Source organism: Gossypium hirsutum, chromosome D13 (genome assembly GCF_007990345.1).
Source record: "Gossypium hirsutum isolate 1008001.06 chromosome D13, Gossypium_hirsutum_v2.1, whole genome shotgun sequence".
Classification (NCBI taxonomy): domain Eukaryota; kingdom Viridiplantae; phylum Streptophyta; class Magnoliopsida; order Malvales; family Malvaceae; genus Gossypium; species Gossypium hirsutum.
Window position 1 is genome coordinate 34,573,442 of NC_053449.1, and position 25,981 is coordinate 34,599,422.

Below are 25,981 nucleotides of genomic sequence, written 5' to 3' on the forward strand. Positions count from 1 at the left end.
CATGCCTATAAATACTTTATTTCCAGATTGTTGTGGGGATTTTTGCTAAATTTTTATGAAATATTTTGAAACTTGTGAGTATTCCATATCTCCTTGTTCTCTTTGGGACTGATTTGACTTATCAAGCTAGGCTTGTGGCGTATTTTCTTTCCTTTGATATCTGAACTTATCACTTCAAGTGTGGCGTTTGTTATACCTTTAGTTCCTATCTTGTTAGATAGCGTGTCAAGGTTTTTGTTTGCTATTTTTTGAACCAAATTACCTCTAAGTACCGTATAAGTTTTGGGTCAACATTCCCTTATATTGTTGGTTCACTCTTGGCCTTAGCTGAATCTAATCTTCTATTTTCCTAAACCCTCTTTGCATCCTTTTCGTCTGAACTTATTCTTTATTTTTCCAGCCTATTTGGCTATAAGTTAAACAACTTACTTAATTTCACGATCGGGCAATCTAAACGACACAAATCAACACCGAACCAAGTTCGTATCATCATCTTTTGTGGATTGATTGATTGATTGATTAAAAATTGATCTACCTCAAGGATCTTCTTTTAATTGTAAAACTGTCAAATAACTACTAGCTCTGATACCAGTAGTTAGCTCAAATAATTAAATCGAAATTGTCAAAAATGGGTGAATTGACTTTTTTAAAATTTTGTGGATCCTAGAGAATAAGGATAGAAAAATTGAACAAAAGAATTTAGAGTGGTTCGACCCCAATTGCCTATTCCACTATTAATAATTTTTCCAAATTCACTAATTTGACAACCTTTAAGGACAAGTTTTAACCTCACAAACTCTCTTAAGGTTTCTATCCAAACCTTAAGACACAAACCCTCTCAAAAAAATACAAATAAGCAAACAAATAAATAATCCTTACAAGATTAAAGTGTTTTCCAATTAAGCACAATTTCAAAGAAGAACACTTGAGTTAATAGAAATAACAATGAAGCTTACAAGTGTATGTAAGAAAAGTATAGAAAATTTTTGCACCAAGGTTGTTTGATTGATATTTAAGCTTGAATATTCTCTCTTGTTGTTGTAAGACTTTTGGAAGTTGGTATTCATACCCCCTAATTAATTTCCAATTGTTTTGGTTGTTTGAGAAATGAATAGAGCCATTGGGGATGAAATAAAAAGTGCATTTAATTCACTTGCAACAAAAAGTATTGATACTTTTTCTACGAGTATCAATACTATTAGCATTTAATGTCTGATCCAGTGACCGTTCAAGTTAGTTTACAATGATACCAATGACATTTTACTGATACTTGATAAAAGGTAACGATATTTTTGAAAAGGTATCAATATTTTTTGTGGTTGTTTGAAAAATCAACAAGTCCAAATGCAAAAACGGTATCGATAGAAATACAATAAGTATCGATATATTTTGAAAAGTATTGATACTTTTTGCTTTTGTTTAATTTTTTTGTTTCAAGTCAGTAAACAAGTTTGGTATCGATATTGAAAAGGTTATTAATAAAAATTGTATAGGTATTGATACTTTTTGAAAAATATCAATATTTCTTGTAGGGAGCAGTTTTTCAATCAAGTTACAAAGTTTAAAACCATTTTTGAACTTTGTCCAAAATTTTCGAAGTATTCAAAATATTTTCTAAAATATTTGGAAGTCTTAAAATGATTTTTATGCTTTGAACTTTATAATTTCTTTGTTCAAAAATAAACTTTATTCAAAAACATTTTTGTTTGTTATACAAACACAATTTATCAAATAAAGTTAGTTTAACAAAGAGTAGTTCTCCTTCAGCCTGCGATGTCGATATCCACAATTATTAACCCTTTTTGCTTGAGATCCTTCTTCTCTTTTGGAAAATTGAATATCATTGATCCAAGCCTTAATACTCTATCTTGAACAAGCTCCGCTTCATCTTCCTTTTTTACCGTGAATAGCTTGAACCACTCTGGACAATCTCACATCCCATGCAGACCACAACTTTAGAAGCACTTCATTGGCTTCTTTGATTTGTTATTGGGTTTCAACTTCCCATTATGTGGTTTCTCATTACCACCGTTGCCACTTTTAACTTATCTTTTTTTCATCTCCTCCATCGTTCCTCATCTCCTTAGGCTTGGAAGACTCAACCTTGTCTTCCTCAGAACAAGCTCGATTAAAGAATCCATTACGGTCATGACTTTGGTAAGTTCAATGATACCCAATCAGCGCAACTCATGTTTTGTCCACAGCTTCAACCCATATTCAAACCAATAGAATGCTTCTTTCTCACTCAAGTAAGAGATTTGGAGCATCAATTTAATGAAGTCTTTCACATACTCCCAAACAGTATCTTATTGTGTAAGCTAACACAACTTAGCCTAAGCCTCCTTCTCGACATATTGTGGATAAAACTACTTTTTCAACTACTTTTGGAACTCCTCTCAAGTTCCAATTTTGTTCCCATCTCATTTCTCAAACTTACAACGGCACCATAAGAGAGCGACCTCAATAAAATAAATTGAAGCATTATTTACCTTAGTAGCATCATTATTAATGCTCATCGCATGAAAGTATTACTCCATTCCCCACAAGAAGTTGTCCACATCCCTTGCGGACCTCGTCCCCTTAAACTTTTTTAGCTTAATGACATCCACCTTAGTCTTGAGTACTACAGCCAACACCCTATTGCCCAAAACAACTCTATAGATAGTGAGCTCTCCCTTAAGCTCCACAATCTATCCTTTCAAAGTCAACACCATAGCCTTAAGAACATCATCCCTCGCTGTTAGCTTATCCATAGTGGAACTGAGCACCCCTTGCATCACTTCCACATTGGAATTGAGAGCTTCCACCACAAATTCTTTGAGCTACTCTTTCATCGAGTCCAAGTCTACGGTGCATCCCTCAACTACCTCGAGTGTTTCCTTCATATCACCCACAATTTTATTGAGATTGTCATCCGACCTTCCAAAGTCGATATCATCTCCCTCGATTTGTTAGCTTTCTTTCCCTCCACAATCTCCCTAGTCTCAATCTTCTCGTTTACTCCTTTCGTCATCTTAATCGACGCCTTACTAAACATTGACTCAAACACCAACAGTCACGGAACTAGAACTTTAGTTTACCAAACCGCACAACCTTAGGTAGAAACTTTAGCTTCAAATCCGCCAAAATCAGTCTAACTCTCGAAATATGAGAATTCTCAACAAAAATTCTCTAAGACACTGAAATAAAGTGTAAACAAACACAAAAGACAAAAGAAAAGCTTACACATTTTTCACAGAAAATGAAACTCAGACCTCAAATATTATAATCCTCAAAACTTCAACTTTATCAAGAAGTGGAGACTCCAGGGAAAGTAATGATTTCAAGAAAATATCCTTATTAATTCCTAAATATTTTTAGTTAATAAAAAAATGCCTTATTTTATGTAAAATTTCAAACCTACATGAAATCACATTCCTTTTTTTTCATGTCTTTTGGGTAGTAATCAAGACAAAGATACATCCATAACGTAGCTTCTTCAATCTTGGCTCTTGGGTCGTGTCCTTTCTGTGTTCTCTATGACAAGATTATAATCTTATTAACGATATGTTATATTCATATAGTTTTTATTAAAATTTATATAAAGTTTAATACGTTAATAATTCGTATTATATGATTTTAATATATTCATTTTATTTTCATGTGTTATCTCATAATTTATATTTTTCTTATAATAAAATCTTTGATTAAATAGAAATAATTATTAACCGAATTTTAACTTAATCACAAAAATACTTTTAAAAAATAATATATATGAGAGAGGATAAACATCAAACCTTTGATTTTCCCACTTTATCCAAACCATCCATTTGTATATAAAATTGTAATAGCCTAAAAATTTCACCACTATTATAATAGTGTCATAATCTAATCATATTTAATATTGATCAAAAATAGAGTTTCCTCAAGAGTTTATTTAGTGAGTCAAATTGATGGTTGGGACATTTTGGTTTTAGTTGAAAGAGAGGTTAACCAACAGAAAAAGTTGGCTTTATAACTCACAGCAACCAAACAAAAGATTAAAAGAAAGTCAATTATCTTGACCTTTCATGTACCGAAAGCCCATTATTTAATTAATTAGTCATTATTAAACTTAATTTTGGATTAAAGAATCCTATCTTTTTCAAGGTCCCATGTGAGTGAATTAATGACTGATGTTTAAAAAGGCTTCAATAGATTAATTGCGTTAACTTTTTTTATTTAAATATAGTAAATATTGAATAAAAATATTTTTATTTAAAAAAAAAAGATTTAAATCAATTTAATCGCTTTCTACGATAGGTACTGTTTTGTGGATTCAATGGGCTTTAATGATACAGATGAATTGGTTTGAGTTAGCTGTATAGGAACTTTGTAGACAAATACATGTTTTAAATTTATTAATAATAGGGAATAAAATCGTTAAATGTTATAAACAATAAATGAATTAACTTTAAAAATTAAACACAAAAGCCCACTATATGAATCATATTCATGCCTGTCCCAATGGAAGCCAACTGTCTCAAACTATGAAACAGTTGCTTAACTCCCAACTTTTCAATAGTTTTAGTACTTTTTCTCTTTTTTTCTTTTTCATTTGACTCTCTCACAGCATTAAATGTTCTGAATTTAATCTCTAACATTATCAGATATTTTCAGTTTAATCTTTTGGGCATTAAAAATACGATTGAAATATTCAATTAATTATAAACTGTTATATGATGATGTCATCATTCAAAACAAAAATGTTTAAAATAAAAATATAAATAAATTTATAAAAATATATAATGTTTTAAAAGTTTATAATATGTTTAGAATTTTTAAAAGAAAATCAAAACTATCAAAACTTATAAAAATAATAGAATTTGTTGAATATTTTAAAAAAATTATAAACATTATTACACATTGTAAAAGATTGTACAAAAAAATTATTAAAAGTTTAAAAAATTGTAAAATTTGTTGTGTATCGAATAAAGTATATCTCGGCTAATCACATTTAAAATATTAAAGATTTGATATACAAACTATATTTTAAAAATATTTTAATAAAAAAGTGACTAATTTTATATTAAGATTTTAATATTTTGAAATATATCAATTTTTAGTACTTTACTAGTGCTACCAGTAGCATGTTTTTTTGACTTGGCTCTCTATTTAATGCATGGAGTAAGCTTCATTCATCTATTATCGTACATATGCTCTTCTTGTATTGTATCGAAATTCTTTAGAATGGTCAAACACTCGACAATAGTGGTGCACTTACAGAGAATGATGACATATTTAGATATTTACAAGTATTTGATTTGTAATTGTGATCATAAATATTAAGGATTCAAATATTTTAATGCAATGCATGCACATGTTAATACTTACATATTCACCTCACTTTTAAAAATTTTATTTGTGAAATAATTGATCTTGAAACAAATAAATTGTCTTGAGATAGTAAAAAAATATTTAGAACAATTAAAAATATTATTAATTGAAATAACATTATTTTTCATTGTTTAAATAATTAAAAACTTATCTAAATTTATCACTTAAAAAGATCTATCAATTATAAATTCCAATTTATTGAATTTAAAATAATTATCATAGATGATATCCTTTCAAGAGACGACTAACTCATGTTCAAACTCTAGTAAATGTGCAATTTTTAATAAAAGGAAATATTTTTTTATTTTTATAATTTATTCAATATTTTTTTGTATTTTTTTCATTTTTTAAACATTTTTTTTAGTTTTATCCAAAAGATGACAACATTGTGGTAATATCATATGGCATGTGGTGGCATATAATTGGTTGGATATCTGCTAGTTTTTAATGTCCAAATGACTAAATTAGAAACGTTTAATAATGTTAGAGATTGAGGTGGGCTAAGAAAATTTAAGGACCAGTGTGGGAAAATTCGTATATTGTAGAGGCTAAAATGTGTTGCTCGTTATTATTGTTGTTGTTGTTGTTGTTAGGAAAAATATCTGGTACACTCGACAGTGAAGTTTTTAAACTTCACAAGCAGAGTTAGAGGTTGACAAATGTTTTATAGAGTATAATAATTAAAAAAAATGATAATTTTTTAAGAGTGCTTGTGGAATAAAAAAATACACTATGAGCATGCTAAATACTAACTATTATTATCATTATTATTATTATTTCAATATTAAACTAAAAAATAAGGAGATTAGGGTTTAAGATTTCCAACTAAAGACTGAAATACAAAAATTAAAAATATATAACAAAATTGGGCGTAGAAGGTTCCGAATGATGTTAACCAATAAAAAAAATTGTGTATATATCATAAATACTAGATATTTTCACATTAAAGAAAATATTTTATTTAATAATAAATATAGGTAGAGTGGTAATAAATTTGTATATTAATATTAGTGAACACATATTTGGTACTTAGATTAGTAATTTTGTATTTTTTATTTGAAGATGATATAAAAATATGAAAAAATAAAAGTGACATTATAATAATATTAATTAAAATCTAAAAGAATGAGTATTTCAATAATTCTATAATTGAGTTAGTGACTTATTAAGAATTATATATATATATATGATATAACGTTGGGGTACATCATGAGAATCACACTATTTAATATTTGATAAGAGTTTTAACGACAATTTTATGAAAGTTGAATATTAAATAAATATTAAATATTTTAAAATTTTATACACGAATATAATAAATAGTGTATTGGTATGATGATACCTAAAAAGAGAGGATCTCAAAATTTATTATTAGCACTAATCATGACTTACGAGCAATGTTGAATGACATCATTGGTATTTTCTTATCTTCGAGGCTCAAAGAGAGAAAAATAAAAAAAAAATACCACTAGTACACCTGACATCATCAAAATAAGTGTGGAACAATTCATCTTCTCATAAGTAATTATAAAGTTATCATTCAATATTTGAATTCACAAATTATTTTTAAAATGAATTTAGAAGAAATTATTTCTTCATTTTTTTATTTTAACTACGTCTATTAAATAATATCTAAGTTTATGATATTTTTCAATTAGTAAATAATCTTATATTCTTTTGACACAAATCAAATTCATCAAATTCCGTTAAAAATTATAAAAATATTGCAAATAAAGTGAAAGATGAGAAATACTTTTTTTTTAGATCTTTCATAAAACACTTTTTATTTAAAATTAAAAAAAGAGCTTATTTTAACTTACTTCTAAAATTGGAAAAAAAAAACTATTCACCAAGTGAATGTACCAAATTTAGTTTTTGAACTAAAGGGGAATAGTTAAGATTTAATTAATGGGTAATTACGTTTCTTTTAGAATGATTTGTCCACATAATAATTAATAAATCATTTTTCTAAAAAAATTATGATTTAAATTTTTGAATAAAAAGATAACTATATATCGGGCGAATTTAGGAGCTTGGCAGGGGCTCGACCCTCCTAAAATTTTCATTTTGGTCTTTTAAAATTTTAAAAAAATTAAATTAGTAAAAATAAAATGATAAAATTTTGTTTTAATTTTTTTAAAATTTTATTTTTACTATCGTAAAAACTATAATTTAATTTCGGCCTCTAAAAGAAATTTCTGACTTCGCCCATGATATATATAAATTTTCCACGTAAGTTCATCTCTATAACTAAATTAACAAAAAATTTAAAGTCTTAAGCTTCATTTGATAGATGCTTTTAATTTTTAAATTTTACTTTCAAAATATTCTTCCCATCCAAACACTGAAAACACTAATTGGGGTGAGTGTTCGTGTAAATGGCATCCGCATGGTAATGAGAAAGAGAACCAATAGACTATTAACATGTAAGCAAAAGGCCATGAGGTGTTTTGCGTCACCAAAATCGTCACCCAATTAGGGGTAGAGGTTCTTGGCTTCGCAGTTTCGTCCTTTGCTCCAAAAAGTGAACAGTTTTAAGTTACGAGGGCGAGCGAGGCTAACCCTTCTTTTGGTGGGGTCCACACGTTCTTAATTTTTTTATTGAAAAAAGACTCGATTATTTTGTATTACAGCTTGCGGGTTTTATTCCGTATATTCTGCGTTTTTACAATCTGATTTCTTTTGTAATAAATGTCATTAATGTTAATTTATTAAGTCTGATTGCTATAAAATGAATGAGATAACTACAATATGTGGTGAGGTGGCAAGATAGCGCCAAGAGAATGTGAACAAATAGCTTGAGCTGACGTGGAAAGTTAGGATCCAGCTCAGCATCTTCAGTTCATAAAAAAAGTCCATGGCACTGAATTTTTGGTTGCTCTTTTAGGTCCCCACCTAATCTCTTCGTTTGATTTTATTAACTGATTCTACTTACTAATTATCATTATTATATATAGATTTTGCTTATCTTCGATTGATTCGAAATTTTGTGCATACATAAATGCCAAATATGTAATAATTACATGGACTTTTTAAATTTTTTAGATAAGGTTTAAGGGTTGACAATTATTTTATAAAGATATAATATATTATTAAAAAATATTTATTAAATTTAAAAAAAGAATAAAAAATATATTATTAATATATTAAATACTTATTCATAGTGAAGTATTAAAATATGTACCAAAAATAGTTAATTATTAAAACAATAATTTACTTAATATACTGAGGTTAAATAAAGTAATAAAAGGAACTTTTTTCAATTTATTTGTACGCGTTTGTTATGTCGCACTTTTTATAAACATAAGATAAGCTTTGTTTTCACACACACATGAAAAATAAAATAGTAAAATCTAACGTTATAAAATATGACAGAATTATATAAATTAAAACCACTAAAACATATAAAATTAATTTTATTTTACGGATATAAGACACAATGACTAATTTATAATATGATTATATCTTATAATGTATGTGATTTAGTGGATTTAAGTTAAAAATAGTTTTTGAATTCATTTTTATTAGAGTTGTGTGATCCCTGTTAAAGAAATAATATAGTGACAAAATTAGGGGATCTGTGTGATTTAGTGTACAGATCATGTAACACAAGTAAAATCCATATATAACTACACTTCCTCTATTTGACTTTAATTAGAATAATGTTTATTTAGTCGAAACTCCTCTTGTATCATTTGATTTTCAAGATTAGTGAATTTTCTTCTCATCTGTCCGTAGTTTTTTCCCGAGAGAATTTCTACGTAAAATTTGTGTTTTGATTTTCTTTTTTATTGCTTTGCGATCGTTTTATATTGTCATTATTAACGTTCGATTTTACAATTTTAATGATCACAGTTGATAATAATTATAACTTGATAAAGAAAACTTGATTATGAGGAAGCTTAAAAATAATAAAAGGGTTTGAACCTAATATTTTGAAAAACAGATTATTATATTTACTAAATATGTATAAAAAAAAGGGTTTGAACCTAATAGTTTGAAAGTTCCATGAAATTTCATTGATCTTGATTCCCGCGAATGGAGTGGTTTCCATTAAAGAATATTTGAAGCCAAGCTTGAAAAATTCATGGAATAAAATCATTTGAAAGCAAGCAGTATTTGTTCAAGAATATTTGCACTTGGAAATTAATCCACATAATTTTAATTGATTAGAGGAGATGTTCTGGGAAATTTCCAGTTATCCAAAACGGGCAATAGAATTTGTTGTTTGAGTTAGGTTTTAAACATATGAAAATATTGCTAAAAATTTAAAGAAAAAGTTCCCCACTGGCATAGAAACCTCCTATTTAATTATTTATTAAAGTGTGATGCTATTGGTTTTCCAAATTTTCAAACAGGCAGATATGGCTAAGAAAATAAATAAAAACGAAATTGAATAAGCCTATGAGGCTTCCTTTGTAAGTGCCTTGGAGCCTACGGATCTTTCGATGGAACATTATCTCCTCTATATAAGCTCTTGTTTTTCCCTTTGTTCTACTTTCTTAACGGCCTTCCCTTTTTCTCTTCTGCAAAAGCTAGTTTCAGATTTCCCCTATAAAATCTTTCTCCTTTCTTTTTGCTTTCCACAACTGTTGCTCTGCATTATTTCTAGCTTTTTGGGTTCCTTTTTCTTTTGCATAAATTCATAAAGGGTTTCTATAATTTGGATTGAGTGTTCCCATGGAAGACGCCATTGTTGTTAACCAACGACACCAAGAGCTGATGGAGTTGCCGCCTGGTTTTCGGTTTCATCCTACCGATGAGGAGATTATAACTCATTATCTTTTAGAGAAGGTTATGAACAGCAACTTCAGTGCCGCTGCAATTGGGGAAGCTGATTTGAACAAGTCTGAACCTTGGGATTTGCCTGGTAAGCCTTCTTTTTCAATCTCAGATGTTGAAATCCGAATCTATACTATTTGTATCTAATTCTTGTTTGCTGTTTGGTTGGTTACTGCAGACAAAGCCAAGATGGGGGAGAAAGAATGGTACTTCTTTTGCCAAAGAGATAGGAAGTACCCGACCGGGATGAGAACAAACCGAGCAACCCAAGCTGGATATTGGAAGGCAACTGGAAAAGATAAAGAGATTTTCAAAGGCAAAGGTTGCCTTGTTGGGATGAAAAAGACCCTTGTTTTCTATAAAGGGAGAGCTCCAAGGGGAGAGAAAACTAACTGGGTCATGCATGAATATAGGCTTGAAGGCAAATTCTCTTACTATAATCTTCCCAAAGCTGCTAAGGTAATTTAATTTAAAGCTTCACTCTGAGATTCGAATTTTAGTATCTACAACTTTTTCTTATACACCGATAGTACGGAATATTTGGTTCTAATTGAAAGGGGGTTAATTTGGTTGAGGGTTTATTTTCATGGGGACCGGGGTCTCATTCTTTGCTTTTGTGCAAATGAAGAATAAAGCTCTACTTATTATTAACATATTTTTTGGCTTGTTGCAGGATGAATGGGTTGTTTGTAGGGTTTTTCATAAGAATACAGCAGGGATCAATAAAAGTCCAATTGCAATGGCTTCTCTTGGGGATGAATTTATGGACTATGCTTCATTGCCTCCTCTCATGGATCCTACTTTTGATTGTGAATCTGAATTCAAGGCCATCAATAAAACCCCAGTTTCAAGCTCTATTTTCAACCCTCAAATTCCAACCCAAGACCCCGTTTTCTTCCATCCAGAGACCTCGGATTCCGGCACTGGCAGCTTACGAACCGAGGACGAGGCGAGTATAAGAGCATTGGCAGGCAATTACAGTGGTGATCATATCGGGCAGAGGCAGTGCAACAAGGTGGAGCAGTTTTCATCAAATCAGTCTATGGTGAGTCCGTCACAAGACACTGGCCATAGCACTGAAATTAACAACAACGAGATTTCATCAGTGATTTCAAAGAGTTTTGGACTTGGAAGCATAGATCCTTATGATGATATTGAAGATTTGGCATGTTTATGGAACTACTGAAACTTGAATTGCAACATTATTACTGACTTGTTAATTTAGGAATTAGTATATGATCTGAAACACTTTTTCTTTAAAAAAAAATCCAATTATCAGGCTATTATTATATTGAAAAGGGATATACTACTTTGTATAGATAGATTGATGGTGTAATTTTTTTTTTCTGATTATTACATTTTCATTGGCAGATAACTGAGAAAGATTCCATGTACATGATTTCTTACCTTTAGTAGTTGATTTTTTTTTTCTTCATAAATTTCTAGCATTATTCTGCATTGTTTCCACGTTAATTCAAATGTTCCAATCATATCCTACTAAAATATCAGACATACTTGAGGTTGTCTATTTACTTTCATCCGATGTAGTAATTACAGCTTGCGTTACCAAATTTCTAAATGATCAATGCATACGTAACATGATTAATAAATACGAAAATATATGTATATCATATTCATATTTAAGATTATAACATAAAAAAAAAAGCACAACATACAATCACGAATTATGAAATATAGATTAATTTTTTACAATATATTTAATTATGTTAAAACCTACATTAATTATAAAAGGAGTAATTAATCAAAATTGCATTTCAAGAATCACGTGAAATATTCTCTCAACCTCTGCCGTCTATGGACCTATCTCTGACATATCCAGAATATTTCGTAGTCGACAAGGTTTAACCTTAATCTTCTGTCTTAAGTATATTAATTAATAGATATGTGTTTCCCTGAATATATATATATATATTACAAATTACAATATAATACAGTAGAGATTATGGCAGAATATTTTTCTTAAATATTTTCCCTAAATTAGTGAGAAACTTCTTTATATAAACTAAAATAACAATTTACAATATCCACAATATAATCTTCTGCATGTAGATCATTATAACTAAACCACATAAAGATTTGCATTTTTGTAATTTACACTCTTTTATCTTTTGATAGGAGAAATCTTAGTCCAATTATTTCATACATAATTTACAATTTCTTTAGACATTTTAATGAATTTGTTATGGAAAAGGAGTTAAGATGGATGTGCATATATATATATATACATATATAAAAGGAAAAGAAATGAAGTTGAAGAGAAAGAAAAGGGAAATTAAGTGATTAAAATGGGAATCGGTTATTGAAAGAGAAGAAAGGTTTATGTGAATTTGTGGATGTAAATTGAACCCTCCACCATTAACTTGCTTTCTATTCAAACCAAAGCTTCCCTTCCCACCCTTTATATTTATCCATGCTTGCAGGATGGTCCACCTCCCTTTTTGCTCTCTCTCTCTCTCTTTTTAAATTCAGTTTTAGTATTATATATCTTATACGAATATATACAAATATATTTAAAAAAGTCGTATTTAATGCTCATATTTTAATTTATATTGAGTGTTACATACAAATTTAGAAAAAAAAAAAAAAGAGATGATATTATATAAGATTATTTCAAAAAGTTCCAAAGAAGCAAAGACAAAAGGTAGTGTCTAAAACAGAAATTAAAAGGAAAAGATTGTTCTCTCCAACTAAAGAAGGAGAAGAAGAAAAAAGAAGGCTGATTTGTTGCATGAAAACATGGGGATAGCCAAGGCAACCAATTGGCAGCCTCCACCTCCTATTACTATTATTTAATAATATTCTTATACATCGTTTTCAGGTTTCGAAAGTGTAGGTGCTCTTTTCTTCCCTTTTTTCTTTTTTTAGATTACCTTAGCTTTCATTTTTAATCTGATAAATAATAATAATAATAATAATAATAATAATAATAATAATAATAATAATAATAATATTCTAATGAATAATCATCATCTCATCCGCGTTTCCATTTACCATCTTTTTCTCACCGTTTTCCACAGTTAAATTATTTGTCCGTTAGATTATTATAAAGTTCTAAATTTAAATTTATTTAATTTTTTATTCATATAAGATTTTTAGTTCCTTAAAAAATTTATATATAAAATGAATACATTTAATATTTTTATTAATTTTTATACAAATATTAAGTAGGGATGGGATAACATAATTTGAACTCGTGTTAAATGAGTATTTGATAACAACTTTAACCAACATTTCATACCATTGAAGACTAATGTTTTTTTATTATTCGACTAGTTTTTAATGTCACATTCAATTTTATACATTTTTTTCATTCAATAAATAATATATTTTATAATGAACCCGGAGCTGTAGCCTATTCGTCAGGTGTTCATCTTCCCAAAAAATAACCTAAGTTCAAATCACAATTGTACTAAAAAATATATATTTTATAATTTCAAATATATATATTCGTGTTAATTAAATTACGATTAGTTTAATTTATACTAATTTTCAATTAATTTTAAAAAAAGATTGAGAGAATAAAATGATAATGAAAATTAAAAAATTGAATTAATACATATGTTGGGGATAAACTCGTGTAAGCAACAAACAAGAATAATAACAAAGAAATTGAAAAGATCAAACACTCAAATTTTACGTTGAAAAACTCCTTCAAATAGGATAAAAAACCACGGGTAAAAGGAGATTTCACTAACAAGAGAAAAGTACAGGATGGAGAGAGTCAAAACAAAGAAAACTCGAAATCCTGAAAGAAAAATCACTTCAAACTGAAACATAGAATTATCTCTTAATTGTGTTATTTTATGTCTATTAAACCTAGGGTAATTAAAGCCTATTTATAGGCTGAAATTCGTAGCTTTTATGACTAGAATACCCCTAGGTTAATCAGAGTTTGAGTGGGAAACCAAAACAGAGTTTAATTGAAAGAAGAAAGTTGAGAAGCTTGAGGAACATGTTGCCACATTCTGAAGTGGCATTTATGTTGTCGTGACGAGGAGGTGTCGCATTGTCGGGACGAAGGCTTTCTTCTCATCGTGACATCGGTTGCTCGTTGCGACATCGAGCTTTATCTCGTCAGGACGTCACTTATTGTTTTGCCTGAAATGTGATGCATACTCTACAAATCTCCACCTTGACTTGTATTTCACTTAACTCCTTTTTCAAGCCCTATCACGGGCCTAATTGGATCTTCTTCAGATACTTACCCAGTTTAAGCAGTGCTCAAACTTTGAAATTGTAAGACTTTTTGTCAACATGTCAACCGGATTGTGTTCTATGCCAATTTTGTGAATTTGAACATCTCCTTGAATGATCACCTCTCGAAAAAAGTGATAATGAATATTTATGTGCTATGTCCTTTCGTGGTGCATCTGATCTTTGGCGAGATGTATAGCATTTTGACTATCAGAATATACGACAGTTGCCCTTTTCTCATTAACTAGTGCCCTAAACAGGCCTCTTAACTAAATTGCTTCCTTCATAGCTTCAATGTTTGCCATGTATTTTGCTTTAGTAGTCGATAAGGCCACTGTGGCTTGAAGTGTTTCTTTCCAACTAATGGCACAATTTTTGAAAGTAAATAGATAACCCATAAGAGACCTCATTTGATCTAAGCCTCTTGCATAATTCGAATCAACATAACCAACTAAACCCTTTTGGTTTCTTCTAAACTCTAAGCATATATTTGAAGTACCCTCATAAAATATATGAAAATCTACTTAACTGCATGCTAGTGTAATTTTTCAGGTTTGGCCATGTATTTACTAACAATACTAGCAACATGTGAAATATCGGGATGAGTGCATACCATTGCATACATTAGACTTCCGGCTACACTTGAGTAAGGTACCTTTGACATGTACCTTTCTTTATCTTTTCTTTTGAGGGGAATTTGAAATTGAAAATTTAAAATGTGTAGTTAAGGGAGTACTTATCGATTTTGAGTCTTGCATCTCAAACCGCTCAAGGATCTTCTGGATGTACCTTTATTGTGACAAGAATAATTTCCTAGAACGTCTATCCCTTGAAATTTCCATCCCAAAATTTTCTTAGCTACACCAAGATCTTTCATCTCAAATTTAAAGTTAAGCATAGTTTTAAGTTGTTTAATTTTTAACGGATCCTTAGCTGCTATTAACATAAAGCAACAAATATATGAATGAATCATCACCTTTATTGTAAATACACACAATTGTCATACTTCGTACGAAACCAAAACTTAACATAGAGTTAAACTTTTTTTACCACTACCAAGAAGACTACTTTAGACCATATAATGATTTTCGTAGAAGGCAAACATGATCTTCCTTACCTTCAGTTTTGAATCCTTCCGGTTTCTACATATAGATGTCTTCTTCAAGGTCACCATGAAGGAAAGTATTCTTTACATCTAACTGCTTTAACTCAAGATTTTTTAATGCAACAAGAGCCAAAAGTGCCTGAATGGACGTATGTTTTACTACTGGAGAGAAAACATCATGAAAATCAACTCCCTCCCTTTAACTATAGCCCTTTGAGACCAACCTTGCCTTATACCTAGTGTCGCTCAAACCTGAATCCTTCTTCTTGAACACCAATTTGCTCTCAACTATTTTCTTTCTGATGGGTGGTTTAACTACCTACCATGTCTCATTCTTTTGGAGTGATTCCATCTCTTCTTCCATATCAACAAGCCATTTGCTAGAATCGAGGGCCAATTTTGCCTCGAAATAACATGAAACGATGGTTGAATCAATGCTCTCTGCAACACTTAGAGCGTATGCCACTAGGTTTCCTTCATAATATTTCTGTAATGGTTAGATTTCTAGCCTTTTTCTTTCATGAGCTAACTTATAATTTGTTAATTGAGATGGTGAGGGTACCTGTGAGTTGGATAAAGTCCCAAATTGATTCGAAACAACATTCTGATCATGAATATCAGAATTTTGCCGTGACATTGGGATGTCTCATGTTTCCTTGTTGAGACATTGCCCATGTTTGTCGTGATGTTGCGATGTTGCGATGTTGTGCTTTCTCTTATCACGACATCACCCATAGTTTCTTCCTTCGACTCCACCTTGATTGAAACACTCTTGTTTGTTGTGTCTTTAAATGTAAGCGACCCTTTTTCCAAATGAATCATAGTAGATTCATTGAATGTAGCATCTCTGCTGAAAATTGTCTTGTTTGTTTCAGGGCACTACAATTTGAAACCTTTCGTACCAGCAGAGAATCCCATAAATATGCGAACAGACAAATTGTACGTGGAAAAACTCCTCCGAATAGGGTAAAAAACCACAGGAAAAAGAAGACTTCACTAATAAGATAAAAGTACAAAATGAATAGAGTCAAATAGAGGTAAGCATTCGATCGAATCGAATTGAATCGAATCGAAAATTTTCAAGTTAATCGAGTTTTCGGATCTCATTTTATCATCCTAACTTTATTTAAAGTTTCCTCGAATCGAGTCGAGTGAGATGGAATTCGAATCGAATAGAATCGAATATATTTGTTCGAGTTAAATTTTAAAAAATAATTTTGGGTCCTTGTAACCATTGTCACCCATCGTAATAAAATTTGTCCACCTTAATCAAAATTTTTATTAACTTTCATCACCTCATAATTTATTTATTAATTTTTTATCTACTGGTTAGCTTCTTTGCTTGCTTAGTTGTTTCAATTATCTTCAGATTCTTGTCACTATATATTTTGGAATTAAAAAATATATTAAATGTAAAAATATGATTTTTAATAAAATTTATTTTAAAAATAAAATGTGAAATTGATACTAATATAAAATTTTAACACGAATATTTTATGGCATAATTAATAATTCAATTTTAATATAAATATTCAATATGACTAAACAATTCAATAATATAAATAATATAAAATGTGAAATTTAATTTAATAATATAAATAGTAGATATAAATAAAATTATTACTATTTATGTTTAGTGATTTTTTTTGGATAATTTTGATTTTTTATTTGAGAGTAAAGGGTGAGAAGTAAAAGTTTAGGTGGAAAATAAAAATTTTTGGGGAATAAAAGTTTGAGGGAAAGTAAATAGGGGGAGTAAATTTTGGAGGGAAAATATTAAAAAAAATTAGAGGGGGGAGGGTTTGGGATAGATGGGAGGTGGGATGGGAATGGAATAAAAGTTTTACGGGAAAAGTGGGAGGGAGTAAAAATTTTGGGGGAAAATAAAAGGTTTTAAGGGTTTTGGGGAGTAAAATTTTGGGAAAAAGTAAATGAGAGAGTAAAATTTTGGTAGGAAATAGATTTTGGGTAGATTGGGGGGTTGGGAGGGGAGGGGAGGGGAGTAAAAGTTTTGGGGGGAAAGTGGGAAGGAGTAAAAGTTTTGAGGGAAAAGTAAAAAGGTTTGGGAGTTTGGGGTAAAAATATAAAATATTATAGTTTGATATTCGAATTATTCGAATTATTTGAGTTATTCGAATTCGAAAAACTCAACTCGATTCGAACTTGAAATTCGAAAAAAAAATCGAATTGATTCGAATAACTCGATTAACTCGAATAACTCGATTCGTTTAACTCGAAATTCAATTTTTTTTTCAATTTTTTTGAGTCGAATCGAGTTTTGCTCACCCCTAGAGTCAAAACAAAGAAAACCCGAAATCCCGAAAGAAAAACCCCTTCAAATTGAAACATGAAATTCTCGCTTAATTGTGTTATTTTCTATCTATTAAACCTAGGGTAACTAAGGCCTATTTATAAGTTGAAATTTGTAGCTTTTATGACTAGAACATTCCTAGGTTAATCAGAGTTTAATTGGGAAACCAAAATAGATCTCAACTAAAAGAAGAAAATCAAGAAACTTGAGAACACGTCATGACATGGCATTTATGTCATCATGACAAGGAGGTGTCGTGTCGCCAGGACGTAAGCTTTCTTCTCGTCGTGAAATTGGCAGCTTGTTGCAATGTTGAGCTTTATCTTGTCAAGACGTCACTTACTGTTTTGTCTGAAATGCGAGACATACTCCACAACATAAAACTATTAAAATAGGGAAGGGATATACTTACACAGGTAAAAAATTAAAATAGTCTTATACCATTTCCTATCTTTTTGTATAATTAATATTTTAAAGATCTAACGATCATATTTTATATTTCATTCATATAAATTATGCTTATAAATTTTGATGTAAATTAATAATTTCCAACTATTTATTTCATATAAAGAACTTTTAATCGTTGTTTAAATATTAACATATATAGTATTTTAGATTGATATGATAGAGATATCAGATAGGTTCAAAAATTCACATGCATGACAAGTACAATTATCTCGATAAATTCAATGGTTAGATCATTAAAATATTAATCATACAAAGAGATACAAAAGGGTGTAAAACTATTTTATTTTTACATCGATGTAAGTAAATCCCTCCCCATTAAAATCATATACAAATTTGAAAAATATATATATGAAATGTAAATACAAAATATATTTACACTAAATTAATGATCAAATTTAATGAAAAACATTTAAAAATAATTGTTAAATTTGATTTTCTTTTCAAAATAAATCCATAAAGCATTTTTCACTTACACCAAACGAATAATGTGTACATAAAGAAAAAAAATATTTAAGATTGCTTGCTTCACATCATATAAACAACTTATAAAAATTTTAAAAAAAAATTTCATAATATTATATTATATCATCATCAATTAAAATAATATTTATAATGTCATATTTCTACAAAAATATGTTTATATTTAAAAGAAATCAATCAATTATTTATAATTTCAAAACCTTTTGTAAAATCTATACCTTAATATAAAAGTTGTCCCAATAAAATTCTCTAACTGTTAGTGTTGAGTGACTCAAATCCTTGTTACAATAAAATATAGTGGTAAAATAAAATGAAAGTAAAATCTATATAGAACTATACTTCTTTTATTTTACATTGATTAGAATAAGGTTTTTCAACCTTACTACACTTCATCAATTTGACATTGATTAGAATAAGGTTTTCTCAACCTATAAATAGATGTAGTCTAAACTCCTCTTGTACCATTCGAATTCGACATTAGTGAATTTTCTTCTCCTCTGCTCTTATTTTTTTCCTCGAAAGGGTTTTCACGTAAAATCTATGTGTTCTTATTTTTCTTTCTTTTTGCTTTACAATCGTTCTGTATTGTCATTGTTGACGTTTAACTTTTACAAACTAGTATAAGAGCTTTTCAATTACTTGTCTCAGTCACGGTAATGGAGACATGGAAGTATGATATTCCGTTGTTAGATCATAACACCAAATTCGTGTTGTGGCAGATAAAGATGTAGGTAGTTCTTGCGCAAATGGATTTGGAGGATCCCCAGCTAGGGATAGATAAGATGCCTTCGACATTGACGGATGAAAAGAAGAAGCGTAAAGATCGAAAGGCTTTAATGCAATTACATCTGTAGTTTTTAAATGAAATTCTACAGGATATGATGAAGGAGAAGACCGCCACTGCATTATGGGTAAAGCTACAGTAGCTATTAAACCTGGGTGGCCCGGCCTGAAGGCCCGCCCAAAATGTGAGAGGGTTTGGACAAAAATATAGGCTCGAAAAATGGTATTGGACAAAAAAATAAGGACCGTTTAAAAAATGGGCCAGGCCTCGGGTAAGGTATTTTTGGCCCGGCCCGACCCGAATTCACTAAAAGACAAAAAAGTCTACTTTTTTTTACTATTATTTTCTTGTTATTTTCTCCCTATTTTGCTACCATTTTACTATTATGTTGCTTCTATTTTATTGTTATTGTTTGGATATTGTATAAAACTTAATTTATTGTTAATTTTATTATTATTTTAAAGGCATTTGTTAATTTTGTTATTATTTTAAAGATATTTGCTTATTAAGTTGTATTTATCTTAGTGTTATTTAAGTCTACATATTTTTTAAAATTTATTTTCAATTTGTTGAGAAGTATTTATTTTGATAATTTTAGCATTTTTAATATATTATATATATTCAAAAATTATATAAAAATAACATAAAAATTAATACGGACGGGTCGAGTTGGGTCGGGCCCGAGTTTTATCATTTTTATCTAGGTCAGGTTTGGACAAAATTTTAGGCCCATTTTTCGGGCTGGGCCAAGCCCGGGCCTAGTAAATGGGCCTGAATTTTTAGTTGAGCCCGACTCGAACCCAGCCTGGCCTGACCCATAAGTACCTCTAGTAGCTATGCATGTCGAAAACCCTAACTAGCATGTTGCATATAAAGCAATGTGTTTATGCTCATCGTTTGGAGGAATGTGTGTTTGTGCAGGAACACTTAACCGTGTTTAAAGAAATTCTCTCAGACCTAGAGTGTCATGGAGGTTCAATATAATAAAGAAGATTTAAGGTTAATTCTACTTTGTTTGTTACCCCCGTCTTATTCAACTTTAGAGATACAATTTTGTATAACTGCGAATCTCTCACAATTAATGAAGTCTATGCTTCCTTAACCTTGTATGGCAATATGAAACATCTTGTGGTTAGATTCGACTCTCAAGGAGAGGGTCTCATTATTCATGGAAGACTAGAACAAAATACTGATGATAATTGTGGGAGGATGTAACAACCCAAAATTGGGCCTAAAAGTTTCGAGGGTATTTTAGGAAATTTAGTTTATATGTGCTTGGAATTTCATAAGATTGGTAATCGATAATGTTTTTGAAAATGACTTTTAGGAAATTAAGTCAATATTTTAAAATGATTTTTAAATACCTTTATTTTGAAGATAGGAATGATTTGTAAAAGAGTCAAAACTAAGAGTTTTTTTGAAGAATTTACCCAAAATTTTAAATTCATCCTAAAAACACTCATTTTCCAAATTGTTTTCACGATGGTTTACTCCCTATAGTTGTTCTTGCCATCTCTTCCATTCTCTCAACCGATCTTTACTCCCAAATCCTAATCCCTCTTGATTTACAAGGTTCTTTGATCCATAAATCTCCATTCAAACCAAGAAAAACACCCAAAAACCTCACTAATCTCATCATCTTCTTTAAGTGTGGGTTTTCTCGGATTTGCTTCAAAGTTCATTTTTCTTCCATCGAAGGTAATCATTCGTCTTTCTTATAGTTTGAAATGATATCAAGTCTCTTAAACTGAATTTCTAGCCATTAAAACACATGTTTTAAATAAAAGTCAAAAAGTGGGTTGTTAATGGTGGATTTCGGGATTGTGGATTAAAATGTGGTTTCAAAGTGTTTTTCAACTTTTTTTAACATGATTAGAAGGTTTCTAAAGTTACTTTGAAGTTTTGTTAAGAATTTCTCGAGTTTTAATGAATTTTTGTCATTATGGCCAAAACTTGCCGAAAAATGTCAATACCATGAACTAAGTAGTTTTGTGTAGTTTAAAGTTTGGCAATTAATTGTAGATGAACGAAATTTGTTTCATTTGAAAAAATTAAGTGTAGGCCGAGATATTCGAATTTAAAGTTTTCTATGTCGAAGGTTTCGGTTAAAAGAGAACGTAGCTTAGACTATTGTTTTTGACTGATTAAGGTGAGCTCATGACTGATTGTTGATTGTATATTTGTGTGGTTTGTTTTGTTGAAATGTTGGAGTCAACATGACCTTCAATGAGTAGAGACAAAGGCAAAGAAAAGCTTGTCTGACCTTTTGATTGTTCAGCGAAAGCATATTTTTAGTGAGTGTTTTGGAATAGTTGCTCGTAGATTATTCATTGTGTAATTGAAAATTTAGAGGTAGCCTTGTAACAACCCATTTTTCAGTGGTGTCAAAAATAGTGGTTTCGGGGCCACCAAATATGATGAGTAAGTTTTTAAATATTATTATTTAATATTTACGAGTCAAACATGGTTTTAAAAAGGTTATTGATATAGTGATTTTTGTTATATAAGCGATTTATTAAGTTTAAGTGGTAAAATCCTATGGTCAAGTGGTTTTAGAAAATGAGGTATCGAGACCTCATTTCTATAAACTGAGTCGTAAATATTTTTATAAATATTTACAGAGTGTCATTAAGGTTGTACTAAAGTTTCTTTGAAAACTTTTAATGTTTCGATAGTTAATTAATTAAAAAGGACTAAATTGTAAACGATGTAAAATTTGGTCACTATTTGATTTGAGTGATTAAATGGTTATTTGAATAAAGGAAAAGAGACTTAAATAATAATTAGACCATTCAAGGTGTTAGTGGACAATAATGAACATGAATATGATGTTTTATTTAATTATTAACTAAGGTTAATATGGTAATTTGATAATTATATTAAAATAAAATAAAGCTAATTAAAATAAAATAAAACCAAAATGTTTTATCATCATCTTAATGTCATCTTCACCGATTTTGAATGGAGAAAAACTCTATGAAAGACCTTGAAGCTTCGGCTTACCTTGTTATGATGCATGTAAGTCTATTTTATCCTCGTTTTCAATCATTTTTATTTTTTTGAGATTGTTGCAACTAGGTCCAGCTAGCCTGTATGTTCGATTTTGAAACTGTTAAAGATTGTGAATGTTACCATTGATGAATCTAGTGATTTTTTATGATAAATGATGAATTTGAAATATTATTTGGTATTTAAAAGTATTTTTTAAGTGATTTTTGATGAATTTTCTAGTTAGGGACTAAATTGTTAAAATAGTAAAAGTGCAAGGATTTGATGTGAAATTAATACAAATATGGCCTGATATGGGTGCCATGAATATTTGACTATTATAATTTGGTATTAAAAATGGTTAATTTGCATGTTTTGGGCTCAGAGACTAAATTGAATAATTAAATTGAATAAAAGTAAAACTTTAGGGGTAATTTTGTAAAAATGTCAAAAAGACCAAATTGCATGAAATACATTATTTTACTGTCTAAATTGATAAATTGAATGAAATCATTAATTTAGATCAAGATCGGGGGGAAAATTGAGGAAAATGGAAAATTACCAAAATGCCCTTGAACTTTGGTTTTTCTGCAATTTAGCCAGGTAAGTTTGTATGAACTGTATTCTGTATAAATTTTATTAAATTAAATGTTAATATGTTATTATATTGTGATTAAATCAATATATATGTTAGAATGCAATTTACCGTGTTTTGAAATGACGTAAATCCAACGACGTACGACGACTACCGTGCCCCGTTTGAACCTTAGGAATTCGTAGGATACAAATGACATGTCATTAGGGTTTACATGATTTGGGTGCTGGTCTTGAACTTCTTACCGATGGTTGAGGTCCGACATGTGTTGTGGATACTTCACAACTCGTGTGAGCGGTATCGTGTAGCTACGTTTCGACCCACAGCTCGTGTGAGCATGCCCATTTTCACAACTTGTGTGAGCATTCTGATTCACAGCTCGTGTGAGCATATATATATAGAATTGACAGATTACAGTTATATGAGTTAGTACACTATGTGTGAGCTATCCCAAGTATCCAACGGTATTTTAAACGGTTCAACGGGCATTATTCAAATAAGAAACGGTAAGAGAATGATATGTATTTTGACATGTACATATATGAACATCTTTGATATGATGATACATGGAAATTATGTAAGTTGAGATGAGTAATAAACTCAAGTGTTACATGTTGAGAATAAATGATTATCAATGTTGAATTTATATGAAATATGTTCAAGTAGGCTAACGTGTGTTGTTGTTTGATGCTTAGGCATGTGCCAAGCTATTGGTTGAGTGGTATTATGTTTACTTATAATTTGCATTGAAATGGTAAGTGCTCAAATGGAAATATGCTTGTGTTCATGAAAAAGTGGTAAGGTTTAAATTATGCAACTTCTTATGAAATGGTTTATCATGTGATTAATTCAAAAAGAGCTATGTTTAAATGCACTAGCTTGTGGCTATGGTTAAATGATATGCTTATGTCTTATGTGTTAAGCATATGAAGTGGGTGTAGTATGGTAATGAAATAGTAAGTTCATACTTGAAGTGTAAAATGATGAAAAATGGAATGATGTGTTTAATTGATGTTGTTATTTAAGTTAAAGAAAGTAAATGCAATGGAAAGTAATGAAACGCAAATGAAAATAAGAAAAATTGAAAGGGTTTAAAGTTATTTAAAATCCTACTATGCTAGGGATGATATGTATATATGATGCTGTGGATTTATTCACTTTGTGAGTTGTTGAATATGGTTTCATGAATCTTGTGGTATCGGTATAAGATTATTCTTAATATGTATAAATTTCATATTTGAAATGGATTGATATGACTAAAGTTTATACAAGCTTACTAAGCATTCATTGCTTACGTAGTAGTTTTTCCTTACTTTTTAGATTATTGGAAACTCAATCGAGTTGGAAGCTAGTCGGAGATCCATTACACTATCCAACGATTATATCGATAGATTTTGATGTCTTGGTTAAGGTTATAGTGGCATGTATAAGTGGACTTATGGTTGATGATTGGTTGAATGTTAGTTGATGAATTTAGCATGTATATGTCATTTGGGGTGATGTAGCATTGGTACATTTGGTGCTTTGTTCATATGTGTTAATTTGATAATGTGTTAAAGCATATTTGAATGGCCAAAATGATATATGATGAATTGACCTTAACACGGTCAAGATATGGTATGCTTTGGAAAGGTTTTGAATAGATGTGCATGATTGAAATATGGTTTGTATACATGTTGATTGTTGGAACCACCTAGATATGGTTAGATTTGTATCTTTAAATGACCAAAATTGCATGGTTATTATTTATCAATTATGTTATGTTTTGGCATGAAACCAAGTTAATTGATAATTGGATAAATATGCACATGTATAGGTGTTTTTGGTTGATGTTTTAGCCATTATGTTTTGGCTTGTAAACTTGGTATTTCGAATGATTGAAATAGTTAATTTGTGGATATATGCATGTGGCCTTTTGATGGATGACTTTATAGTCTTTATGATGCTTGGATGATGGAAGTTGAACATGGTTATTTTGGTATTAAAAATGTAGTTGGTATTTATGGCTTATGATGCTAGATGATAAATGGTAAATTAGGTACATATGAGTGTGGATTTGATATGTGTACAAAATGGTAAGTTTTGGCTAAACTAAGCATTTAGTTATACACATTTAGTTGTTGTGATTGAGGTGCCTTTTGAGCATAATGGTTGTATGAATATGTACCTATTTGGATAGCTTATTGTTTTATGGTTTGGTGTACTTTGGGATGCTTGATAACATGTGGTAATTTGGTTATAGGTATGTGCATGAATGGGTAAGAAAAATGGCTTGGAAATGGCCTATTTTTTGACCACACGGTTACAGACACGGGCGTGTGTCTTAACCATGTGTGACACACGGCCAGGCGACATGGCCGTGTGTCCCTTGTAGGTTTTTAAAGGTTGCATTTTGAGAGTTACATGGCCTGGCACACAGGCGTGCGACTTGGCCATGTGACCCAAGTCAGAGAGTTACACGGGCTTAGATATGGGCTGGGACATAGCCATGTGTCCTTACTTTGAATGTCCACACGACCACGTAATCTTTGCAGTTTTAAAAATTTTCACATTTTCTCAAAAAATTCTAAATGTTTCCGGTTTAGTCTTAAATGTTTCTAATGTGTTTTTAGGGCCTTAAGGGCTCGTATAAGGGAAAATATGAATGATATTGATTGATTTTGCTATGATTGATGTTGGGTTGCTAAATGATTAAAATTTTTGATAGTTGAAACGTAAACTCAGGTAATGCTTTGTAACCCTATTTCGACGACGAATACAGATTAGGGATGTTACAAGCCTAAACCCTTACTTTGAGTTTCTAGAGTAAGTGTTTTCACACCTATGGTAAAATGTGATATATGTGTGCTTGTGCTATTGTGAAATATGAGCATATATGAGGTGCTATGACATGTACCA

At 30.1% G+C, this 25,981-nt stretch overlaps 1 protein-coding gene across 1 annotated transcript; it reads left to right on the forward strand.

Moving 5' to 3' along the window:
* Positions 1–9,696: 9,696 nt before the first annotated feature.
* On the forward strand, positions 9,697–11,640 carry LOC107895038 (NAC domain-containing protein 87). The gene is made up of 3 exons (XM_016820231.2): positions 9,697–10,225; positions 10,316–10,596; positions 10,811–11,640. The coding sequence occupies exons 1-3, from the start codon at positions 10,036–10,038 to the stop codon at positions 11,321–11,323; spliced, it is 984 nt and encodes a 327-aa protein (XP_016675720.2). The 5' UTR covers positions 9,697–10,035; the 3' UTR covers positions 11,324–11,640.
* Positions 11,641–25,981: the final 14,341 nt, after the last annotated feature.

What these genes read in the sequence shown, in the direction of transcription:
- LOC107895038 (XM_016820231.2), top strand. Translation starts at nt 10,036, where the DNA reads ATGGAAGACGCCATTGTTGTTAACCAACGACACCAAGAGCTGATGGAG. An exon ending in TGAACCTTGGGATTTGCCTG is followed by an intron (nt 10,226 to 10,315) that starts GTAAGCCTTCTT and finishes TGGTTACTGCAG; the next exon opens with ACAAAGCCAAGATGGGGGAG. An exon ending in ATCTTCCCAAAGCTGCTAAG is followed by an intron (nt 10,597 to 10,810) that starts GTAATTTAATTT and finishes GGCTTGTTGCAG; the next exon opens with GATGAATGGGTTGTTTGTAG.